At 35.5% G+C, this 18,304-nt stretch overlaps 3 protein-coding genes and 1 long non-coding RNA gene across 4 annotated transcripts in view; 3 read left to right on the top strand and 1 right to left on the bottom strand.

Moving 5' to 3' along the window:
- Positions 1–347: 347 nt before the first annotated feature.
- Positions 348–1,659, top strand: LOC117315164 (leukocyte tyrosine kinase receptor-like). The gene is made up of 3 exons (XM_033869309.1): positions 348–394; positions 940–1,041; positions 1,506–1,659. The coding sequence occupies exons 1-3, from the start codon at positions 360–362 to the stop codon at positions 1,657–1,659; spliced, it is 291 nt and encodes a 96-aa protein (XP_033725200.1). The 5' UTR covers positions 348–359.
- Positions 1,660–1,760: 101 nt separating this feature from the next.
- LOC117315977 lies at positions 1,761–5,274 on the top strand. The gene is made up of 3 exons (XR_004529794.1): positions 1,761–1,826; positions 2,123–2,213; positions 2,520–5,274. It is a non-coding gene; the product is annotated as an uncharacterized LOC117315977 (long non-coding RNA).
- Positions 5,275–8,108: 2,834 nt separating this feature from the next.
- LOC117315962 (F-box/LRR-repeat protein 17-like) lies at positions 8,109–16,212 on the bottom strand. Its single transcript, XM_033870404.1, has 7 exons — positions 16,139–16,212; positions 13,068–14,623; positions 11,461–11,575; positions 10,878–11,009; positions 10,114–10,221; positions 9,423–9,630; positions 8,109–8,811 (listed from the first exon to the last, which is right to left on the bottom strand). Exons 2-7 carry the CDS (start codon positions 14,198–14,200, stop codon positions 8,495–8,497), a joined length of 2,013 nt encoding a protein of 670 aa, XP_033726295.1. The 5' UTR covers positions 14,201–14,623; positions 16,139–16,212; the 3' UTR covers positions 8,109–8,494.
- Positions 16,213–16,313: 101 nt separating this feature from the next.
- The window catches only part of LOC117315961 (tyrosine-protein kinase Fer-like), a 35,661-nt gene continuing 33,670 nt past the window's right edge, over positions 16,314–18,304 (top strand). The window contains exon 1 of the mRNA XM_033870403.1: positions 16,314–16,427. The gene's annotated coding sequence lies outside the window, so the exon portion shown is untranslated. The remainder of the gene's footprint in view (positions 16,428–18,304) is intronic.

The raw sequence follows: 18,304 nt of genomic DNA, 5'->3' as shown, positions 1-18,304 counted from the left end.
ACAACAATTACGCGGAGTCCTTTTGATCGCGAAAATTTCCCCACGCGTATTATTTTGATATCAATTTGCGTAATCTTGAACTACAAGAGAAAGTGGATCGATCGCGAAAATTAACCCCACACGTATAGTTTGCATATCGAAATCGCGAAATTAACCCCCGCGAAAATAACCACGTTTACAGTATCCAGTGATGCAGGAGGGGTTATACATGGATAATTTGCTAGGGTAAAACTTTTATCTATGAAACATGACAACAAGTGAAAAGTAATTATTCATCTATCTTTTAAATAAACATGTACAGGGATATTGCGTCACGGAACTGTCTCCTTACAACAAAGACTTCGGACAGGGTGGCAAAAATGGCGGACTTTGGATTAGCGCGGGATATTATACAGTAAGTATAGTAAACCGTTTTCATTTTTTGTATAATTATAGACTCGTGTATACATGTACATATTATTCCTGGTGTGTCCAGGCTACAAAATGATAAACATCAAAGCAAACCTGCATCGAAAATATAATTATAAAATGAATAAACATTGATAAAAAAAGTTCAGGTTCTGTGAAAAGATATGTTGGCGACTAATTTGGTTTCCTGCTGAATCCGAGATTTCCTATACATGGGGCTTCTTCAGAGGAGACATTTAAGATACCAAAATTGCAATATTTTTCTTTCTTTTTTTTGCATTTTTCAAATTGTTCTGAAAACCTAGCTGTTGCAAAGACATTGAATCCTAAAAAATGCTGCTATAATTATTCCTCAAACAAGAGAAGGATGGGTATTTTTCTTCACGAAGTTTCACAAGCAAAGCAAAATGTTTAAGTACATATCTATGTGGTTATAAGTGGCAGCATATTTTTTCATCGTCAAATAAGATATGACAGGGGTTCTTAATTGAAACAATATCACAATGTGTCACGTATGATAACTATTTCCAGGAACGACTCCTATAAGAAATGTGGACGCTCCATGCTGCCGGTCAGATGGCTACCCCCGGAGTCCTACCTCGAGGGACTGTTCACGACAAAGTCAGACGTGTGGTGAGCAGAAACGAGACTGGTTCATATTGAGTTCCCTAAGTTACACTGTCTGCTCTAAATGGTTCTCACTTTGAGAACGCGACATCCAAATTTTTACGTTCTCTAACGAAAGAACTTAACACACTCGATCATATTTTTGAACCTAATGGCCGAGAATTTCGGTGTGTCATTGTACACACGAAAATCAGGTCGTTTGAGTTGAAATGTCTCCAAAAATTCACCAAAATTTTGCAACAGAAAGTTCTATCCAAGGCAGGTAACCTAATAGTTGAAGAGATAACAGCACACAACGTAATATATGCACATCACTATATATGGACGTGCTGAACAACTTCATTCGCCAATGGCAAAATTCATATTCATACTATAACGTCACTATAGAAAGATGTATACATATAGATGTATACGTGTATATTAAATCATTCGAAGCCAGGCTATAACGCAACCAGCACGTGTTGTTTCAGGGCGTATGGTATACTGTTATGGGAAATATTTTCCTTTGGACATGACCCTTATCCTGGGATGAAGTGTGAAGAGATGATGGCGAAGGTCAATGTTGGTAACAGGATGGAAGCTCCTCCACGATGTCCTAAGGCAATGTACGTGTGTCATTTGTAATTCCCCATTGGTATGGCCGGATGTTGGATTTCGTATTTTTACGCAATCCTTAGAATCATAACACGCGATGATTGAAAAGAAAATTGTTACTTTTCTGCATCCATTGCCGCGACCATTTGGCAACAACGAAATAATTTCCTATAGTGACTGAATGATTTCTGTTTAAAGTAAGACGTATATGATGCAAGAATGTGTATTTCCTTATAAAGATATGACTTGGCGATATCCTGATTAATATATATATATATAGATATATGATGTGATGTTCTGCTGGCAACATTCTATTTATATAGATATGACGTAATGATTTTATGCTGGCAACATTCTATTTATATGGATATGACGTAATGATGTTCTGCTGGCAACATTCTATTTATAGATGTGACGTAATGATGTTATACTGGCAACATTATATTTATATGGATATGATATAATGTCTGCTGGTAACATTCTATTTATATAGTTATGACGTAATGATGCTCTGCTGGCAACACGACCCTAAATCAAGACCATCCTTTCAAAGACTGTGTGAATATATACAGAAGATAAGAAAGGTACATATAGGTTTGAGATGAATGGATTAAGCCTCTATAACATTATATTAATAACCAGCGTACACGCTCTGTTAGGGTTTCATATTACCCTCGTATTATACATATATAATATTTCGATGTTAACTTTGTATCCAATTGCATTATTGTATTTTTTGTAATTTCTGTAATAATTCAACAATGTAAACTACTGACTAAACATAACACTATTTTATTAGAAATCAATGAAAGAAAATGAATTTATTCTGTAGAAATGGAATTATCACATCCATAAGTGTCCAGGCTTATTTGTTCATTTGTTCCCCACAGAATGAGTACATCAGTATCGGTAGCTGTGCCAATATAAGTGATGATGAAAACGACAGGGAGAATAGCGACGACTACGACAACAAACATCCTATCTGGAAATGTAATGGGAACTATGCTATAGAAGAAGATTCTGTGTAATTTATGAAGTGGGAGACAACGAATGAACGTTTAATTGAACATCGGGTGTTGAGAGAATATAAGGATTTTAGTACAACATGTGGGTGTCAAGAGCATGTGGATGAAAGGGACATGGGGACTATAGTAACATGTTTACTGAATCAATATGTGGACTAATGTAACATGTTTACTGAATCAATATGTGGACTAATGTAACATGTTTACTGAAACAATATGTGGGCTGAAGTAACATGTTTACTGAAACAATATGTGGAGTAAAGTAACACGAGGAATAAAGTAACACGGGGGCTTAAGTAACACGTGGACTTAAGTAACACGTGGACTTAAGTAACACGAGGACTTAAGTAACATGTGGACTTAAGTAACACGGGGACTTAAGTAACACGGGGACTTAAGTAACACGGGGACTTAAGTAACACAGGGACTTAAGTTACACGTGGACTTAAGTAAGACTTAAGTAACATGTGGACTTAAGTAACATGTGGACTTGCGGAATAAAGTAGCATGCGGACTAAAATAACACGGATTAAGTAACATGAGGACTAAAGTAACAGTTGGACTAACGTTACATGTGGACTAAAGCAATATGTGGACTAGAGTTATGTGGGTTTAGTAACGCATGAACTAAAGTACAAAGTAATATATGAGTTAAGTAACAATTCGATCAAAGGAACATGCGAACAAAAGTAAGATATGACCTGGAGTAATATGTGGAAACAAGGAACATGGGGTCTTATTGAACATAGGGGCTTAATGAACATGGGGTCTTATTGAACATAGGGACTGAAGTAACATGGGGTCTTATTGAACATAGGGACTTAAGTAACATGGGGTCTTATTGAACATAGGGACTTAAGAAACATGGGGTCTTATTGAACATAGGGACGTAAGAAACATGGGGTCTTATTGAACATAAGGACGTAAGAAACATGGGGTCTTATTGAACATAGGGACGTAAGAAACATGGGGTCTTATTGAACAGAGGGACTTAAGTAATATGTGGTCTTATTGAACATAGGGACGTAAGAAACATGGGGTCTTATTGAACATAGGGACGTAAGTAATGTGGGGTCTTATTGAACATAGGGACGTAAGAAACATGGGGTCTTATTGAACATAGGGACGTAAGTAATATGGGGTCTTATTGAACATAGGGACGTAAGAAACATGGGGTCTTATTGAACATAGGGACGTAAGTAACATGGGGTCTTATTGAACATAGGGACGTAAGAGACATGGTGTCTTATTGAACATAGGGACTGAAGTAACATGGGGTCTTATTGAACATAGGGACTTAAGTAACATGGGGTCTTATTGAACATAGGGACGTAAGAGACATGGTGTCTTATTGAACATAGAGACGTAAGTAATGTGAGGTCTAATTGAACATATGGACTTAAGTAACATGGGGTCTTATTGAACATAGTGACTTAAATAATATGAGGTCTAAAGCAACATGGCATCTGAAGGAACAACTATCTTTATAGAATTTTTGTGATTGATCTAGGTGCACTCGAATTTCCATTAACAAATTTTAACAGATCATATTACCGGTATAAGTAGTTACATATTTACAGCACCAATGAAATCTGGAATTGATGTTTTACATCCTGGTCACTTGACACCAACAACTCCCAGCAGTGAGGAAGTAGAAGGTTGACGTTATTGACAGGTATCATATTTATCATTGAGGTAAGGCCAGTTGGCCAATAAATAATCAGTCTACACTAAGTTTGGGGATGGTCATATTACAGGACTGGTACATTGGTACATTGCTTTTGTTTGTTTGTATTTCTATTGAATTGCAACAAGTAGGGGGGATGTTCATTCTACAGGGGCTTATTGATGGATATATATGTTAAATAATTAGAGCGAAATGTAGGTAAAGATTGTGCATTTGAATCACATGGTAGCTCTTAACCCAAGCATGCTACGGGCCTTAATTTAGGTCCCTGTGCCTCCTTGTTCTTGAGAAGTCATTTTTAGATTTTAATCTACTTGAAACCTATGACCATGAGTGTAGGTCAAGGTCATTCATTTGAACAAACTTGGAAGCCCTTCATCCCAGTATGCTACACACTTGACATCAGATCTCTGGGTCTCTTTGTTATTGAGAAGAAGTTGTTTAAAGGAAAAATAGTTGTTGCCAGCCAGCCATAGCATCTTTTTTTGTGCGTGTATTTTTAGCAATTCAAGGTAACAAATTTTGGCTAATACCAATTCAATGCTTTAAAAGATTCCCTGATGGCTTAAATAATACCTTATGTTTAAGATAATCTCTGTTTTAAAATGTTATGTCTTGAAAGGATTTCTATGTTTGAAAAGAATACTGTTGATTTTAAATGGTTATGTCATGTTAAAAATGTTAGCTAATGTTTTAAAATGGTATCTTAGGTTAACATTGTTTGGAGACTTAATTATATTCCTTGGAGAATGAGAGAATGTGTATGTAAATGTTGTGTATTTTATATACTTTATACAGTAAAAACCTGTCTAATCAATCCGCTGAGTAGTCTCATTCCTGTCTAATCTGACATCTTGCCCCATGAGATTTCATCAAGAAATTTTGTGCAATAAATTTACATTAATGTTATGATTAAACTGTTTTTCAATTCCATCTATTTCATTTAAGTCATCTGTGGTTCTTTTATTATTATATCTCTACCAATTGAAACCGTCCTTCTTTAAATATCAAATTAAAATATCATTTGTCAAGACAACATGAACCACCATGTCAACACATAACGACAAAATATACAGCAGTGACAACAAACAGACAGAATAAACAAAAGTGACAACAAAGATGAAATATACAGCAGTGACAACAAACAGACAGAATAAACAACAGTGACAACGAAGACAAAATATACAATGGTGACAACACACAAAGACAAAATATACAATGGTGACAACACTCAAAGACAAAATATACAATCGTGACAACAGAGACAAAATATACAACAGTGACAACACATGGACAAAATATACTACAGTGACAACAAAGATGAAATAAACAACATTGACAACAAAGATTAAATATACAATAGTGACAACACAGACAAAATATACAACATTGACAACAAAGACAGAATATACAAGTGACAACACACAGACAAAATATACAACAGTGACAACACAGACAAAATATACAACAGTGACAACAAAGACAGAATATACAACAGTGACAACACACCGACAAAATATACAAAAGTGACAACACACAGACAAAATATACAACAGTGACAACACAGACAAAATATTCAACAGTGACAACACACAGACAAAATATACAACAGTGACAACAAAGATGAAATATACAAGTGACAACGCAAAAAGACAAAATATACAACAGTGACAACATACAAAGACAAAATACACAACAGTGACAATGGAGACAAACTACACAACAGTGACAATGGAGACAAAATACACACCAGTGACAAAATACACAACAGTGACAACAAAAATGAAATAAATCTCTATGGTTTTCTAAAATTAAGGTGTTTTTTAATGAAAATTATCTGACAGATGTTTTAATTGGTCAACTTCATACTATGGGTGTGTTTATCTCCCTTAGATGGACAGCTATTAGGTGTGTCTCTACTCTGTCCAGAATTCCCCATGGGCTAGCTAACTTAATATATCCTCAATTATAATTATTGATGAAAATATCCCTTCTTCTTTCTTTTATTCAGCTCCCTGCCTTTCTATTACGTCATACATTATCCCTCAATAGTGCCCTGTTCTTAACATTCTGTCTTCCATTCTATCTCTTTTATTTGACATCAATCAATTTAATCCTTCCTTTAAATATCTCAGATCATTAAACATACTGTTTTCCCATTTTCCCATTCCATACTGTCATAGAGTGATCAACACAAAACCAAAAGATTTTTTTTTAAACCTCTGAGGCCTTTATTTCTCATTTCATGTTCCATAATGGATAAAATCAAATTCATCAACAAAATTACCCTAACAAAATTGGTCAACAGTCAGTTTAGAGTGAAACAAGTCCAATCTGACAACCTCAACATATCGACCAAATTATCCTACTAATCCAACATAACATAAAATAATACTAATAATTTGAAGTTTTTATTGCCTCTATATCACAGCAATATAACTGTCTGAAAGTGCTTACAAATTAGTATCCGTGGTTATTGGGCATTTAGCAACTAGCTAATGTCTTTCTCAAAGTCACTAGGGAGCATACAGCCGGAGCTGCCATTTTGGCACTTACAGTTTACACATTATATGTCTTGCACTGCCCTTACGCGTACTCCTTTATACAGCTGAATTGACTGGAACACAATTGCAAGAGAGGCATACGTTAACAGTTGACAACACAGTGCCATGTAGGCACATGAACTAGCAACCCTTCAGTCTCATAGTTCAGCAGCCTACCACAAGGCCACTGTGCCTCCATGTGGGTTTTTACATTTTAATAAATGCAGCAAATATAGAAATGTTCTGATATCACTCTAACTTTAGAATGTGAAGTCCCTGAAACAGACAACAATGTAGGATTTACAGCTGTGTTGAAATCTCTTGAAAAGCGAAGTATGTGAAGTCAAAATAGAATAAATAATGTCACAATATAGATTGCATGATAAAAATGGTATACAGTGCATTCCTTTATCAGACTTATACCAGTTATATCAAATAGGTACGTACGGGACAATATACAGGAACGAAAATCTCAAGTGTGTATTACTATCCAGACAAGATTCAAATCCTGAAATAAGGAAAGGGCAATAAATGTTGCAAAAAAAGTAAAATGTAAATTAAGTTCAGGAAAACACAACTGCATACCGTGATGATAGTCTATAAAATTTCAAAGAAATTGGTGAAAAAATGTAGGAGGACACCTCCAGACAAACAAAAGTAAATGTTTGGTTTGATTTATTTTGTTGAACGTCCTATTAACAGGTTGTGGAGATGGAGGAAAGCCGGAGTACCCGGAGAAAACCCACCGGCCTACGGTCAGTACCTGGCAACTGCCTCATGTGGGTTTCGAACTTGCTACCCTGAAAACACAGCATCACAATTCCGCCATCTTGGATCCAAGTGGTATGATTCAGAAAACAAAACATGCAATTGGTACGATTCTGATAAAGTAATGCACGGTTAGTCTAACAACACATATTGCATTTTATATGTAATGCAATGGGAGAGTGCCGAGCAAAATTAATGTAAATATTCTTCAAAAATCAAAATCTGTTTATTTTAATTTCGGAGTAATCATACTGTCATATCAATATTGCAGAAAAACCCTCTCCTATGATTAAGATTTTCTCCATTTTTACAGCATACTTTTAAAATGCATTGCATGTAAATAAAAAACATAAAATAATTAACAATAATTGTCTTTAATTTAAAACAAATGCTTTAAATGAGTATTATTGAGATTCTGGTCCTAACTACACATGCACATACATACATGTGTAGCAACCACACTTTCCTACCCCTACAAGTTTAAGTCACGTTGTATCAAATTTCTCATTTCATTTTCCATTATACCTCCATGTACACTAAAAATTTCTATTCAGGCTAGTTGACCCTTTTTTTTCCATCTCTAGGGCCCCTGGGAGTGGGGACCACATAATTCACAATTTTGCAAAGTATTTTTGAGAAGACAGACTGTTGACAGATGAGGACAAACAAATGTGATTGCAATAGGTCACTTGAGACTTGGTCTTTGTTGACCTAATAAAATCTGTGTTCACTTGATCACTTTATGTTCTGTCTTTAAATGTTAAGTCATTTTTTGCATCAAATTCACACTTCCCCTTCCTGTCCCTAAAAGGTCCTTGTAGAAGATATGTCTAACAATCTGACTAGGAAGCATTGTCCCAAAAGACAACGCTTGGTTTCCCATCATCATTGTTAGCAGGAAACTGGAAGCCTTGCATCCTGGCCATTTCGATAATTTTTCTTGACTCCAGGATGAACGTAGAATATGTGATGCGCGGATATTTGTCCAAGAGGTCCTCAATCCCTTCAGCTGTGACTTGATCGCATCGGATGAGACCGATGTATCGTAAAGCTGGACAGTTTTCAGAGACAAATTGGACACCAGCGTCTGTGACAGCGTGACACCACCCAATATCCAGATGTTCTAACCTCTGACTGTATCTTCCAAGGAATTCCAGGCCTGCAGAAAAAAAAAAAAGTTTCTTTTTCATTGAAAGCTATATTTTCTTCTAAAGAAATATCCTTCAATACCTTTTGAGAAATGTCCGTTCAAATACTTCTTAGGAAATATCCTTTCAATTCTTCTTGAGAAATAATGATAACAAACTTCAACTGTCAAAATCCACGACAGCCAACTATACTATGGCCATTTTGAAGTTTACAGAACACAATTAACATAATATTATTAAGGTTTGGCCTTACTGTTTCTGAGATAGCATAGAACACAGTTATATTTTGGTCTGGCCTTACTGTGTCTATGACAGTGCTGACAGTAAACATATTATTTAGGATTGGCCTTAGTGTGTCCGAGACATGACAGAGCACAGTACACATGATATCATACTGCTTTGGCCTTATTGTGCCCGAGACCGAACATCATACATTTGAATATATACAATATTATTTAGGTCTCTGACTTACAGGACAAAACAATAAACATACTATTATTTTGGTGTGGCCTTAGTGTGTCTGAAACAGGACAGAACACATTAAATGTAACATTATTTTGGTCTGGCCTTAATGGGTCTGAACCAGGACAGTAACTATAACATTCATTTGGTGTGGCCTTACCTGTGTCCGTTATCGTACATGACACACAATAGAGTTTTCTCAGCTGAGTACAATGTCTGGCCACCATCTCAATATATCCATCATCCACATTTCGCTTCAGTGAAAGATTCAAACATTCAAGTTTTGTGCAGTTTTGTGTGATCACAGACACTGTCTGCAAACTTAGCTCATTAGATCCTGACAGGTCCAGGGTCTGTAAAAACTTCAGCTAGAAAACACAAAAGATTTCCTTGTTAACAACACATTAAGTTGAATTTGAATAACATATAACAAGATGGATTACGATTAACACGATCAAAGTTGTTGATGGTAATCCAAATTACGTGTAATCATTTATTTAAGATTTAGGATCATATCCCATAAAATTGTTTGTTGATTTAAAGAAAAAAAAAGCTTATGCTCTGTTCACTGTTGTAATTGTTTTCTTTTCATAATCACTGTTTTAAAATTCCAGTTATATGCAGAATTTCAAGCAATACAGAAACACATGGAAGGTACAGTGAATAAGGTAGCATATATCCTTAATGGATTCCTTCTAGTATGAATTACATGTATAATGTAAAAAGTAGCATACATCCTTAAGGAGCTAACCCTTAATATGAGTTATAGGTGTGAATTATAAACTAGCGAAGGGAGATAACTCCAAATATAATTCATCTAATACATCCAGTAACATAGATTGATTACTTACATTCTTCAGCTGATAAGCTCCCATGTCCCCTATACTGCAACTATGTAGATTGATAATCCGGATCTCAGAACAACCATTGGCCAACGCGATGATGCCTTCGTCCCGGATCTACAAGTTTAAATGATGACTAATTCGACCTTTGATATTACAATGTTCATTTGTTCACATTTCATTGTTTTTCAATATTTGGGGTTATTACTAGGCATGGTCTTAATGTTGGATCAACAGGATATTGATAATTTCAACCATAAATTTTGACAACAGTTGGGTCAGTGAGGAAGCTCTGTAAAGCTGAAATAAGTTTGTCTCTTATATTTTTTTTAATACCACAAGAGACAAACACAAACATATTGTTGTCCCCCAAAACACACAGGCATTCACCATGGATCTAGCATACAGAGGCTATCCTTATTTAAATCATCATAGCTATTGGGATCAGATCATTTAATTTAAATGAGAATGTTATCCTCACAACGACTTATAATTCATATAAAGACAGTTTTCCCATAAAAAAGTCAAAAGTTGGAAAGTATAGCCTTCTTCTTGCCTATAACAAATATTTGGAGCCAAATACAGGCCCTATTCACAATCATGTATGAGGCTTATTTTTCCAAATGAAGTCATGATCATCCAAAGTCCTTAAATCTTTTAATAATTTTTTTTTATGTGATGACATGAAATCCAGCAATCTTTGTTCCCAATTTTCTATTTAATTTACAAAATATATATACACTGTTAAGCCTGTTATTAGAATGACCACTTACCTTTGCACAGCTGTCTACAGAAATACTGTCCAGTAGTGGACAATGCTCTGCTAGTTGGGCCAATCCCTTATTACCCACATTCTGACATTGACTGATATGGACACTCTCAAGTTTTGGACAGCCAACAGCCAACTATAACAGAACACTTATATTATTTTACATAAGTCCTCAAGTTTTAGACAGCCGACTTAAACAGAACACATATATCTTATTACATAAGTCCTCAAGTTTTAGACAGCCTACTAAAAGAGAAGATATTTATTATTTTACATAATTACATAAGTTCTCAAGTTTTTGACAGCCGACTTAAAAGAAGCTAGAACATTATATAATGACATAATTAAGCCCTCAAGTATTATACTAGCAAACTAAAAGAGAACTGTATATTTCAAATGAAAAATGTCATCGATCCATACTATTTTAAAATAAATTTTCATCTAAATACTGGAGCTCAACAAACCATTTATATGGATTTTACAAAATATCAGTACTTAAAAATATTTCTGGTAAAATTGCACCCATTTATGACCCATAAATAACTAAATGCATTATAAAGAAATTTTATACATCGTTAAGAACTTACATCCTCAAGACCTTTGTCTGTGATCCTGAAGCAAAGTTCCATGTGGATGTCACGAAGATTATGACAATGTCCCCCAATCGCTGTGAGCAACCGGTCTGTTGTCACGGATATACACCTGTCAAGGGAGGTAAGCAGGTCATGTTAAAATGTGAAAAATCCAATCTACTCTTGATGCTAATTACGTTGTCATTTTCATCAAATTAGAAGAATGTTTATTTGTTTCACTTTGTCCACTGGGTTGATTGCCCCATGACCACCCAGGATCATTTTGAGACAGCTAGGTCTCCCTGTAGTAGTTGGTGACTACACCAATTCCATATACAGGAGGCCTACCTCATGCTATCCAGAGTAATAAGGGTAAAGTGTACATGTCTTGACCAAGGACATGACAGCACAGACTGGCTTTTTTCGCAGCTTTCGGAGAAACAAAAACCAACAGAAAGGTATATGTATACAAGAAGTGTTAAACAACAACACAATTTAGATCTTCACCGCATCATGAGGTAACTGAACTATCACAGAAGAAGTTGAATTTACCAACCTAGATTTAGAGCTAGTGCATAAAGGTCTAGAAGATCTGAGATAAGTGGCTATGTCACATGGAATTTATTGTTTTAACATGTACTGATTTATTCAATAATATGAGCTTTTAGGCAAGTTTAATAAAGTCCATATACATGTAACAGTAATAATTTCAAGATTCTGTTTATGACATAATTCAGATTTATTAGAATGCAAGAGAAAAATCTCAAAAATCTGTTTATATGAAAGACAGATGCAGCATCTGTTTCTCTACTGACTATACAGAGACAATCTTGTGATGTCATGTTTAAATTGTGATGTCATTGTTTTGAGGTCTATAGTGTGATGTCATGTATAAATTGTGATGTCATTGTTTTGAGGTCTATAGTGTGATGTCATGTTTAAATTGTGATTTCATTGTTTTGAGGTCTATAGTGTGATGTCATGTATCAACTGTGATGTCAATAATTATTCTTGTCACAATAGTGTTTATATATGTACAGAGACTATCGCTCAACGTCGTGTATAAATTGTGATGACAAAAATTATTCATGATGTCACATGTACAATAGTGTTATATGATGCATGTGTCTTACCATATTTATGGTAATTCAGCCAGAACATGTACAGGTCACGTGCTGAATTAAGTTTCACAACATCCTATATACATACATATCATGTAGCTACAAGAGAATCTCTCAATGTAATCTGGGCTATTTCTAAACAAGACATTTTTTGTTGGTATCTAATAACTTCCTGGTATGTATTATATGTACAGTAATACACTTGTTCAAAACCACTTGTATCATTTAAGTTGCTGTATCTATCAACAAATAAGTCCCATCCAAAAATAAGCCCTGACCACAAATAAGCCTCTTTTCCATTTTTGCAAAATATTCAATTTTAAAATACTAAGCTTAAAGTGATTAAAAAATAACTAAATAAGCTTTCCCTCAACTTTAATATAAAATTCTTCATTAGGGAAGGGGATTTATCTGAGAATAAATATGACCACCTTATCCTAAAGATTTGTATATATCCAGAAATGAGACTTGCAGAGAAAATTTGAAGATGCCATCATTTACCTTGAGAGTTTCAGAGTTTTCAAATGCTGGCAGTTCGTCACGGTTTTCACAAGACAATCTTCAGAAATTGTGGTGATGTCAGAAATATTCAAGTAGATCACTCGGTCACTATAGGAGGTCAAGTTGGTGATAACTACATCAGTGACCTTGAGCTGATTCTGAAGGTCAATGACCCGCCAGAGGTCAGGGTCATGAGAAATGTTATACCATAACTTACAGACACTAGAAACATTATGAAGTAGTTCGTACATTGACAGATGCTGGAAAATCTGGATCAATAAATAAGATGGAATATTGATACTGAACTTTAAATCTGTTGCACAGCCATCATTACATGTTTTTATATTTTCCTTTTTCAAAGGAGTTTTACAACTGTAAGTGTTAACGATGATGCCTTGAAATTCCTGCACTGGATTCGGTATAGGTATCCTGACATTTTGAATTTGTGATGATGATGATGATGGTGATGAAGATGAAGATACGTCTGCTTCTGTTGAGGAAATATTATTAGAACTAAAGTTAAATTTTTTTCCAGATGATGACGAAGCTGTAGCAGCTGATATGGAGAAAGGTTTCCTTACTGATGAGTTTGAGGATGAAGATGATTCTGAGGCTGACTGATAACAAGAGTCTGTAGTAGGCTGAATATTGTTCTGATCCAAGCCAGAAGCTGTTGATGCAACTTTGTCTTTATAAGCACTTTGATTTGAGGAATGAATTGTATTGGGCTGCAATTCACTAAATGATGAAAATGAGCGTAAGTCCTCCCCAGTCTCATTATCTTCTGGTGAGGAATATTGACTAGAAACACATTCATGTGACATATCGCACTCTGTCCTGGTATCACAGACTTCATTATTAGAATCAATGGTGGAGTTTTTAATGGATATTTCTGTCCTAGATGACCCTTGAACCCATGGCAACCTTTCCAAATTTGATGGCCCTTGAACCCAAGACAGACCTTTCTGAACTTGATGATCCTTGAATCCATGCTGACCTTTCTGAACTTGATGACCCTTGAACCATTGCTGACCTTTCTGAACTTGATGACCCTTGAACCAATGCTGATTGTTCTGCACATATTGAACCTTGAATGGGACTGGATCTTTCTGCCCTAGGGGATACAGGGCCATTTACAATGAAATTTGCACGAGTAGTGTGGCTATTTGCCTTTTCTGTTTTTGGAAGTGACTCAAAATAGTTACAGAAGCCATGAGTCTTATCAATGGCATCTAAATATTCTGTTGATGGCACTCTTTTCCTTTTACATGGATTAGAAAACCTTTCTTCATGAGAATGTTCTTCGGATTGGTCAATATGTGTACATGTCCTCTCATCATGTAAGCATCCATCTGATTGGCCGATAGCTGTCCTTTCATTATACAAACATCCTTCTAAGTTGTCGGATTGTGTACAACCATGAAAAAAGTTTTCATCAGTTGGGTTTTCAGATGGACAAGATGGATCAGATTTGCAGTCAGTTTGTTTTTCTCTTGACATGGTTTCAAACTTGTTTAGTACACTGGGTAAGCCATTGATGTCACATGACCAGTTTCCTAAGATAGAAAAAACACAGATCTTTTAAGTCTTATTATATAAATTATAAATCATTTGATTATCATTTTTTTTATGATATCTAATTCAATCAACATTTAATATTTGTCTCAAAAAAATAAACCTGTTCATGTCATGTAACCTTGGTAAATACTAGCCGCTGTTTAGCCCGAGTTTTCTCTGGCCCTGTCACCATGTCTGGTGTAGGGCCAGAGCGCACTACTATATATGAAAACGTGGAATTATCCGACACCGTTTGGTGTCGCTAAGAATTTGATGCAAAAACAATAAAATCGGGTGTGACATAACACCTACCTTACATATATGGATAAATGAGATATTTATGTACCCCAAAACACCCATTTAGTCTCATATAGGTGTTTTATTCCGTCCGTATAGACCCTCGCTTTACGCTAGTCAAAATTTCATACTTGACTCGACGCCATATTGCTAACTATGTAGGTCGCGGTCCGCCTAATTACCCTAATCTGTGGGCGATGGAGCGAAAAGAAAAAAAAATACAACATTTATTTTTATATATTTTACCGCTTATAATTTATAAATAATGATTTTTTTAATGGAATATAACATCTTTTGGGAAATAATCAACTTAGTTTTCATAATTTAAACTTTGTAAGAAGAAAAACACAATAAATGATATGTGGTCTTTTCGGTCCATTGCGTTCCGATTTGGGTGGTTAGTCATACTGTCACTTACAAAATGGCGGGTCAACAGTATGAAATTTTGACTAGCGTAAAGCGAGGGCCTGTACGGATGAAATAAAACACCTAGATGAGACTAAATGGGTGTTTTGGGGTACATAAATATCTCATTTATCCATATATGTAAGGTAGGTGTTATGTCACACCCGACTTTATTGTTTTTGCATCAAATTCTTAGCGACACCAAACAGTGTCGGATAATTCCACGTTTTCATATAGTAGTGCGCTCTGGCCCTACACCAGACATGGTGACAGGGCCAGAGAAAACTCGGGCTAGCCGCAGTTCTGCTCGGCTAGAGAGCTAGGTCTTCTCTTTAGCTTGATGGGACTAGTAAATTTAATTAATCATGCGCTCTGTCCAATCATTTGCATTTGGAATTTTAACTCGATACGTAATCAACAAAAATGAATTTTCAGAAAAAAAAAACATGCACACAAATTAAACACATGTAGCCATACTTGTTGATCTACATGCGTAGATTTTATTCTGAGAGCAGGCCAAATCTAACAAGGCATTATATAAAATCAGTCAATGTTGTTTTCGTAACGTGATCTTGGGTTCATAAAATTACCTGTACAAATGTATCTTTCTTTGACTGGATGTGTCCTTCTTTCTAACCCGACAACGCCCACGCAACAAAAAGTATGTTATCCATATTCAACAATAGGTCTGGCATGTCTTCGTTTAAGAATACGCCATGAAGTTTGTGGGCACTTTTAAACAACCAGTTTTGTATGTTTTCATTTATGATCATAATTGAAACAATGAGTTGACATATATGTATGATACGTACCATTAATTTGTTCCAAATATCCAGTTTGCAGACTTAGAAACAGGTGCCTGTGTATAACGTAATGATATCGTGTGTGTATGACGTTCGGAATGCTGTAATGTGATGAGTATTATCCAATATGGGGTAAACATCCGAGGGGTTCCGATCACAGATCACTCGAAATCCCTGACGTTCTTCACATCAGCAAAGCGGAAGCAAAAATTGAGGAATCGTCCCAAACTTGATAGGGCAAGAAATACCAGAAGCAGAATTATAATTTGGACGTGAAGAATGAGCGTACATGTTAATTGTGAGTATTTTGTTGAAACCAGGAAGTATTTTAATGTTTGAATAGAAGCACAGCGTTTGAATAAATGAAACACTAACATTACATTACAAGGATGCATAGGAACCGGTCGGCTACAAAGTTCGGCAAAGTTGCAGTTTCTGGGGGCGGAGGCGACTCGGGTGGATATACCAGATCTTAGTGGAGGTGGGACCCACAGGGCGGATTCTGGTTTTATTTCCATGTATATATAAGTAGTTAGTAGTTGGTTTGGAGAGTTGAAATGCATTTCACCAGTAGGCCAACATTATAGAATTTTAGAGTGCTCTATGAACTGAAATAAAAAGTTTATTTTCTGACATTTATATATCTTTTGTATGAAAAAAAGATGTTCAGATCAACTGAAACTGCAAACAGCAAAGAAACTGTATACAAGCATCACTGGCACATGATCCAAACCCAAACTCTTTCAGGCCTAAACTTGCTAGCTAAAACATTCCCTTATTTTCTAAATGTGTTATCTGATAACAGTTAATAGTTATTAATACTAAAATTAAAATTAAAAGTTTTAAATATATTTGCCACCTCACAGGGCCAATTATATACACTGAAACTTTTGAGTCTGTCCCTTGTACAGGAAGAAGAATATAATTTAACAAATTATACAGAACTTTATTGCAATCTAATTCAAAACATCTGCTCACCAATAAATCTATTTGAAAACGTGTCAGCATCAATGTAACAGGTTTATGTAATTAAAATTTATTATATTTTTATGAGGAACAAAACATACCGTTAGTCGATCTATACAATACAAATTGATAACAAGTTTTGCAACTTATACCTGTTGAGAACTTATAGTCTCCATAGATTTTCCAAGATTATCTGTTTCATTTATGAGATGATTATGCACCACTTTAATGTGATATATGAAATAGAAAGTATAGCAGATAAAGAACACATATGTTGCAGAACTGAAACGGTGGGCAGGTAGCTCAAATGTTTGGATCTCCGTCTACAGTTCAAATTCGGGGGTGACAATAAGTTCCAGTCCCGGTCTGGTCGTTGCATTTTCTCACAAGCTACAAATTCATTCAGTTGTACTTTGGAATCCTACAAATGTAAGATACTATATAGTTTTAGAAGTTCAGATTCATTATGTATGAAAAAAAACCTAGCTATTATAGAACAACAGTTTTCTCCCTTCCACCTTGTTGTATCTACCAGTATACTAATACGGTAGCTACACATATATTATACCACTATACACTTTATATACATGATGAGACCCAGAGATGGATCAATATGTCAAGAGCTTAGGTGTTAGATCCCCCTACTGTCCTGTCTTTACATCAAACCAAGGATCTAAGATAGCATGTGTGACCCCCATCTGAAACATGTAACCTCTGTTTTGGTACACGGCACTGCAGTGATGTATCAAATGATGGGGGATCTGGGGGCTCAAACGCACCCCCAACAATAAGTGCTTTAAACATACATGTGCTTGTAACACTCTGAAACCCTACTTTAGCTAGCTTAAAGTCTCTGGCTAATTATTTGCTTTTGATGTCAACTGACAAGGTGCCTGTCATAACTTAAGTTCCCCACCTTGTAATCTCCAAGCTAACATTGTTGGAGTACTGAAACCCTGGCCTGAGAGTCAAACCTATTCCCCACCCCAAACAACAACTGTCCTGTACAGTCTACATACACTGGTAATTGAAAACCTGTTAAATGCTGTATCCAGTGTATGCATTCAGCACTGAATTATAATTATCATATATATATACATCACTTATATTTATTACTTGTACTAAATATTTTGTGGTAGAGTTGTCTCCCCTTAGTGTTACTGTTCTCTAAAATTTTAGATCTTGCCAGAATATTAATTTCCTATCTGC

The sequence above is a fragment of the Pecten maximus genome, chromosome 17 (assembly GCF_902652985.1).
Source record: "Pecten maximus chromosome 17, xPecMax1.1, whole genome shotgun sequence".
Taxonomy (NCBI): domain Eukaryota; kingdom Metazoa; phylum Mollusca; class Bivalvia; order Pectinida; family Pectinidae; genus Pecten; species Pecten maximus.
Note: the sequence above shows the minus strand (reverse complement) of the source record. Positions and strands in the feature narration are given on the sequence as shown.

Bases quoted from the DNA above. Each gene is read 5' to 3' on its own strand.
- LOC117315962 (XM_033870404.1), bottom strand. From the start codon at position 14,200: ATGGCCCTGTATCCCCTAGGGCAGAAAGATCCAGTCCCATTCAAGGTT. The intron at 10,222-10,877 runs GTAAGTGGTCAT...TTAAACTTGTAG, and splicing joins CTGTAGACAGCTGTGCAAAG to ATCCGGGACGAAGGCATCAT. The intron at 9,631-10,113 runs GTAAGTAATCAA...TGTGTTTTCTAG, and splicing joins GAGCTTATCAGCTGAAGAAT to CTGAAGTTTTTACAGACCCT.
- LOC117315164 (XM_033869309.1), top strand. From the start codon at position 360: ATGGCGGACTTTGGATTAGCGCGGGATATTATACA. The intron at 395-939 runs GTAAGTATAGTA...AACTATTTCCAG, and splicing joins TTAGCGCGGGATATTATACA to GAACGACTCCTATAAGAAAT. The intron at 1,042-1,505 runs GTGAGCAGAAAC...GTGTTGTTTCAG, and splicing joins ACGACAAAGTCAGACGTGTG to GGCGTATGGTATACTGTTAT.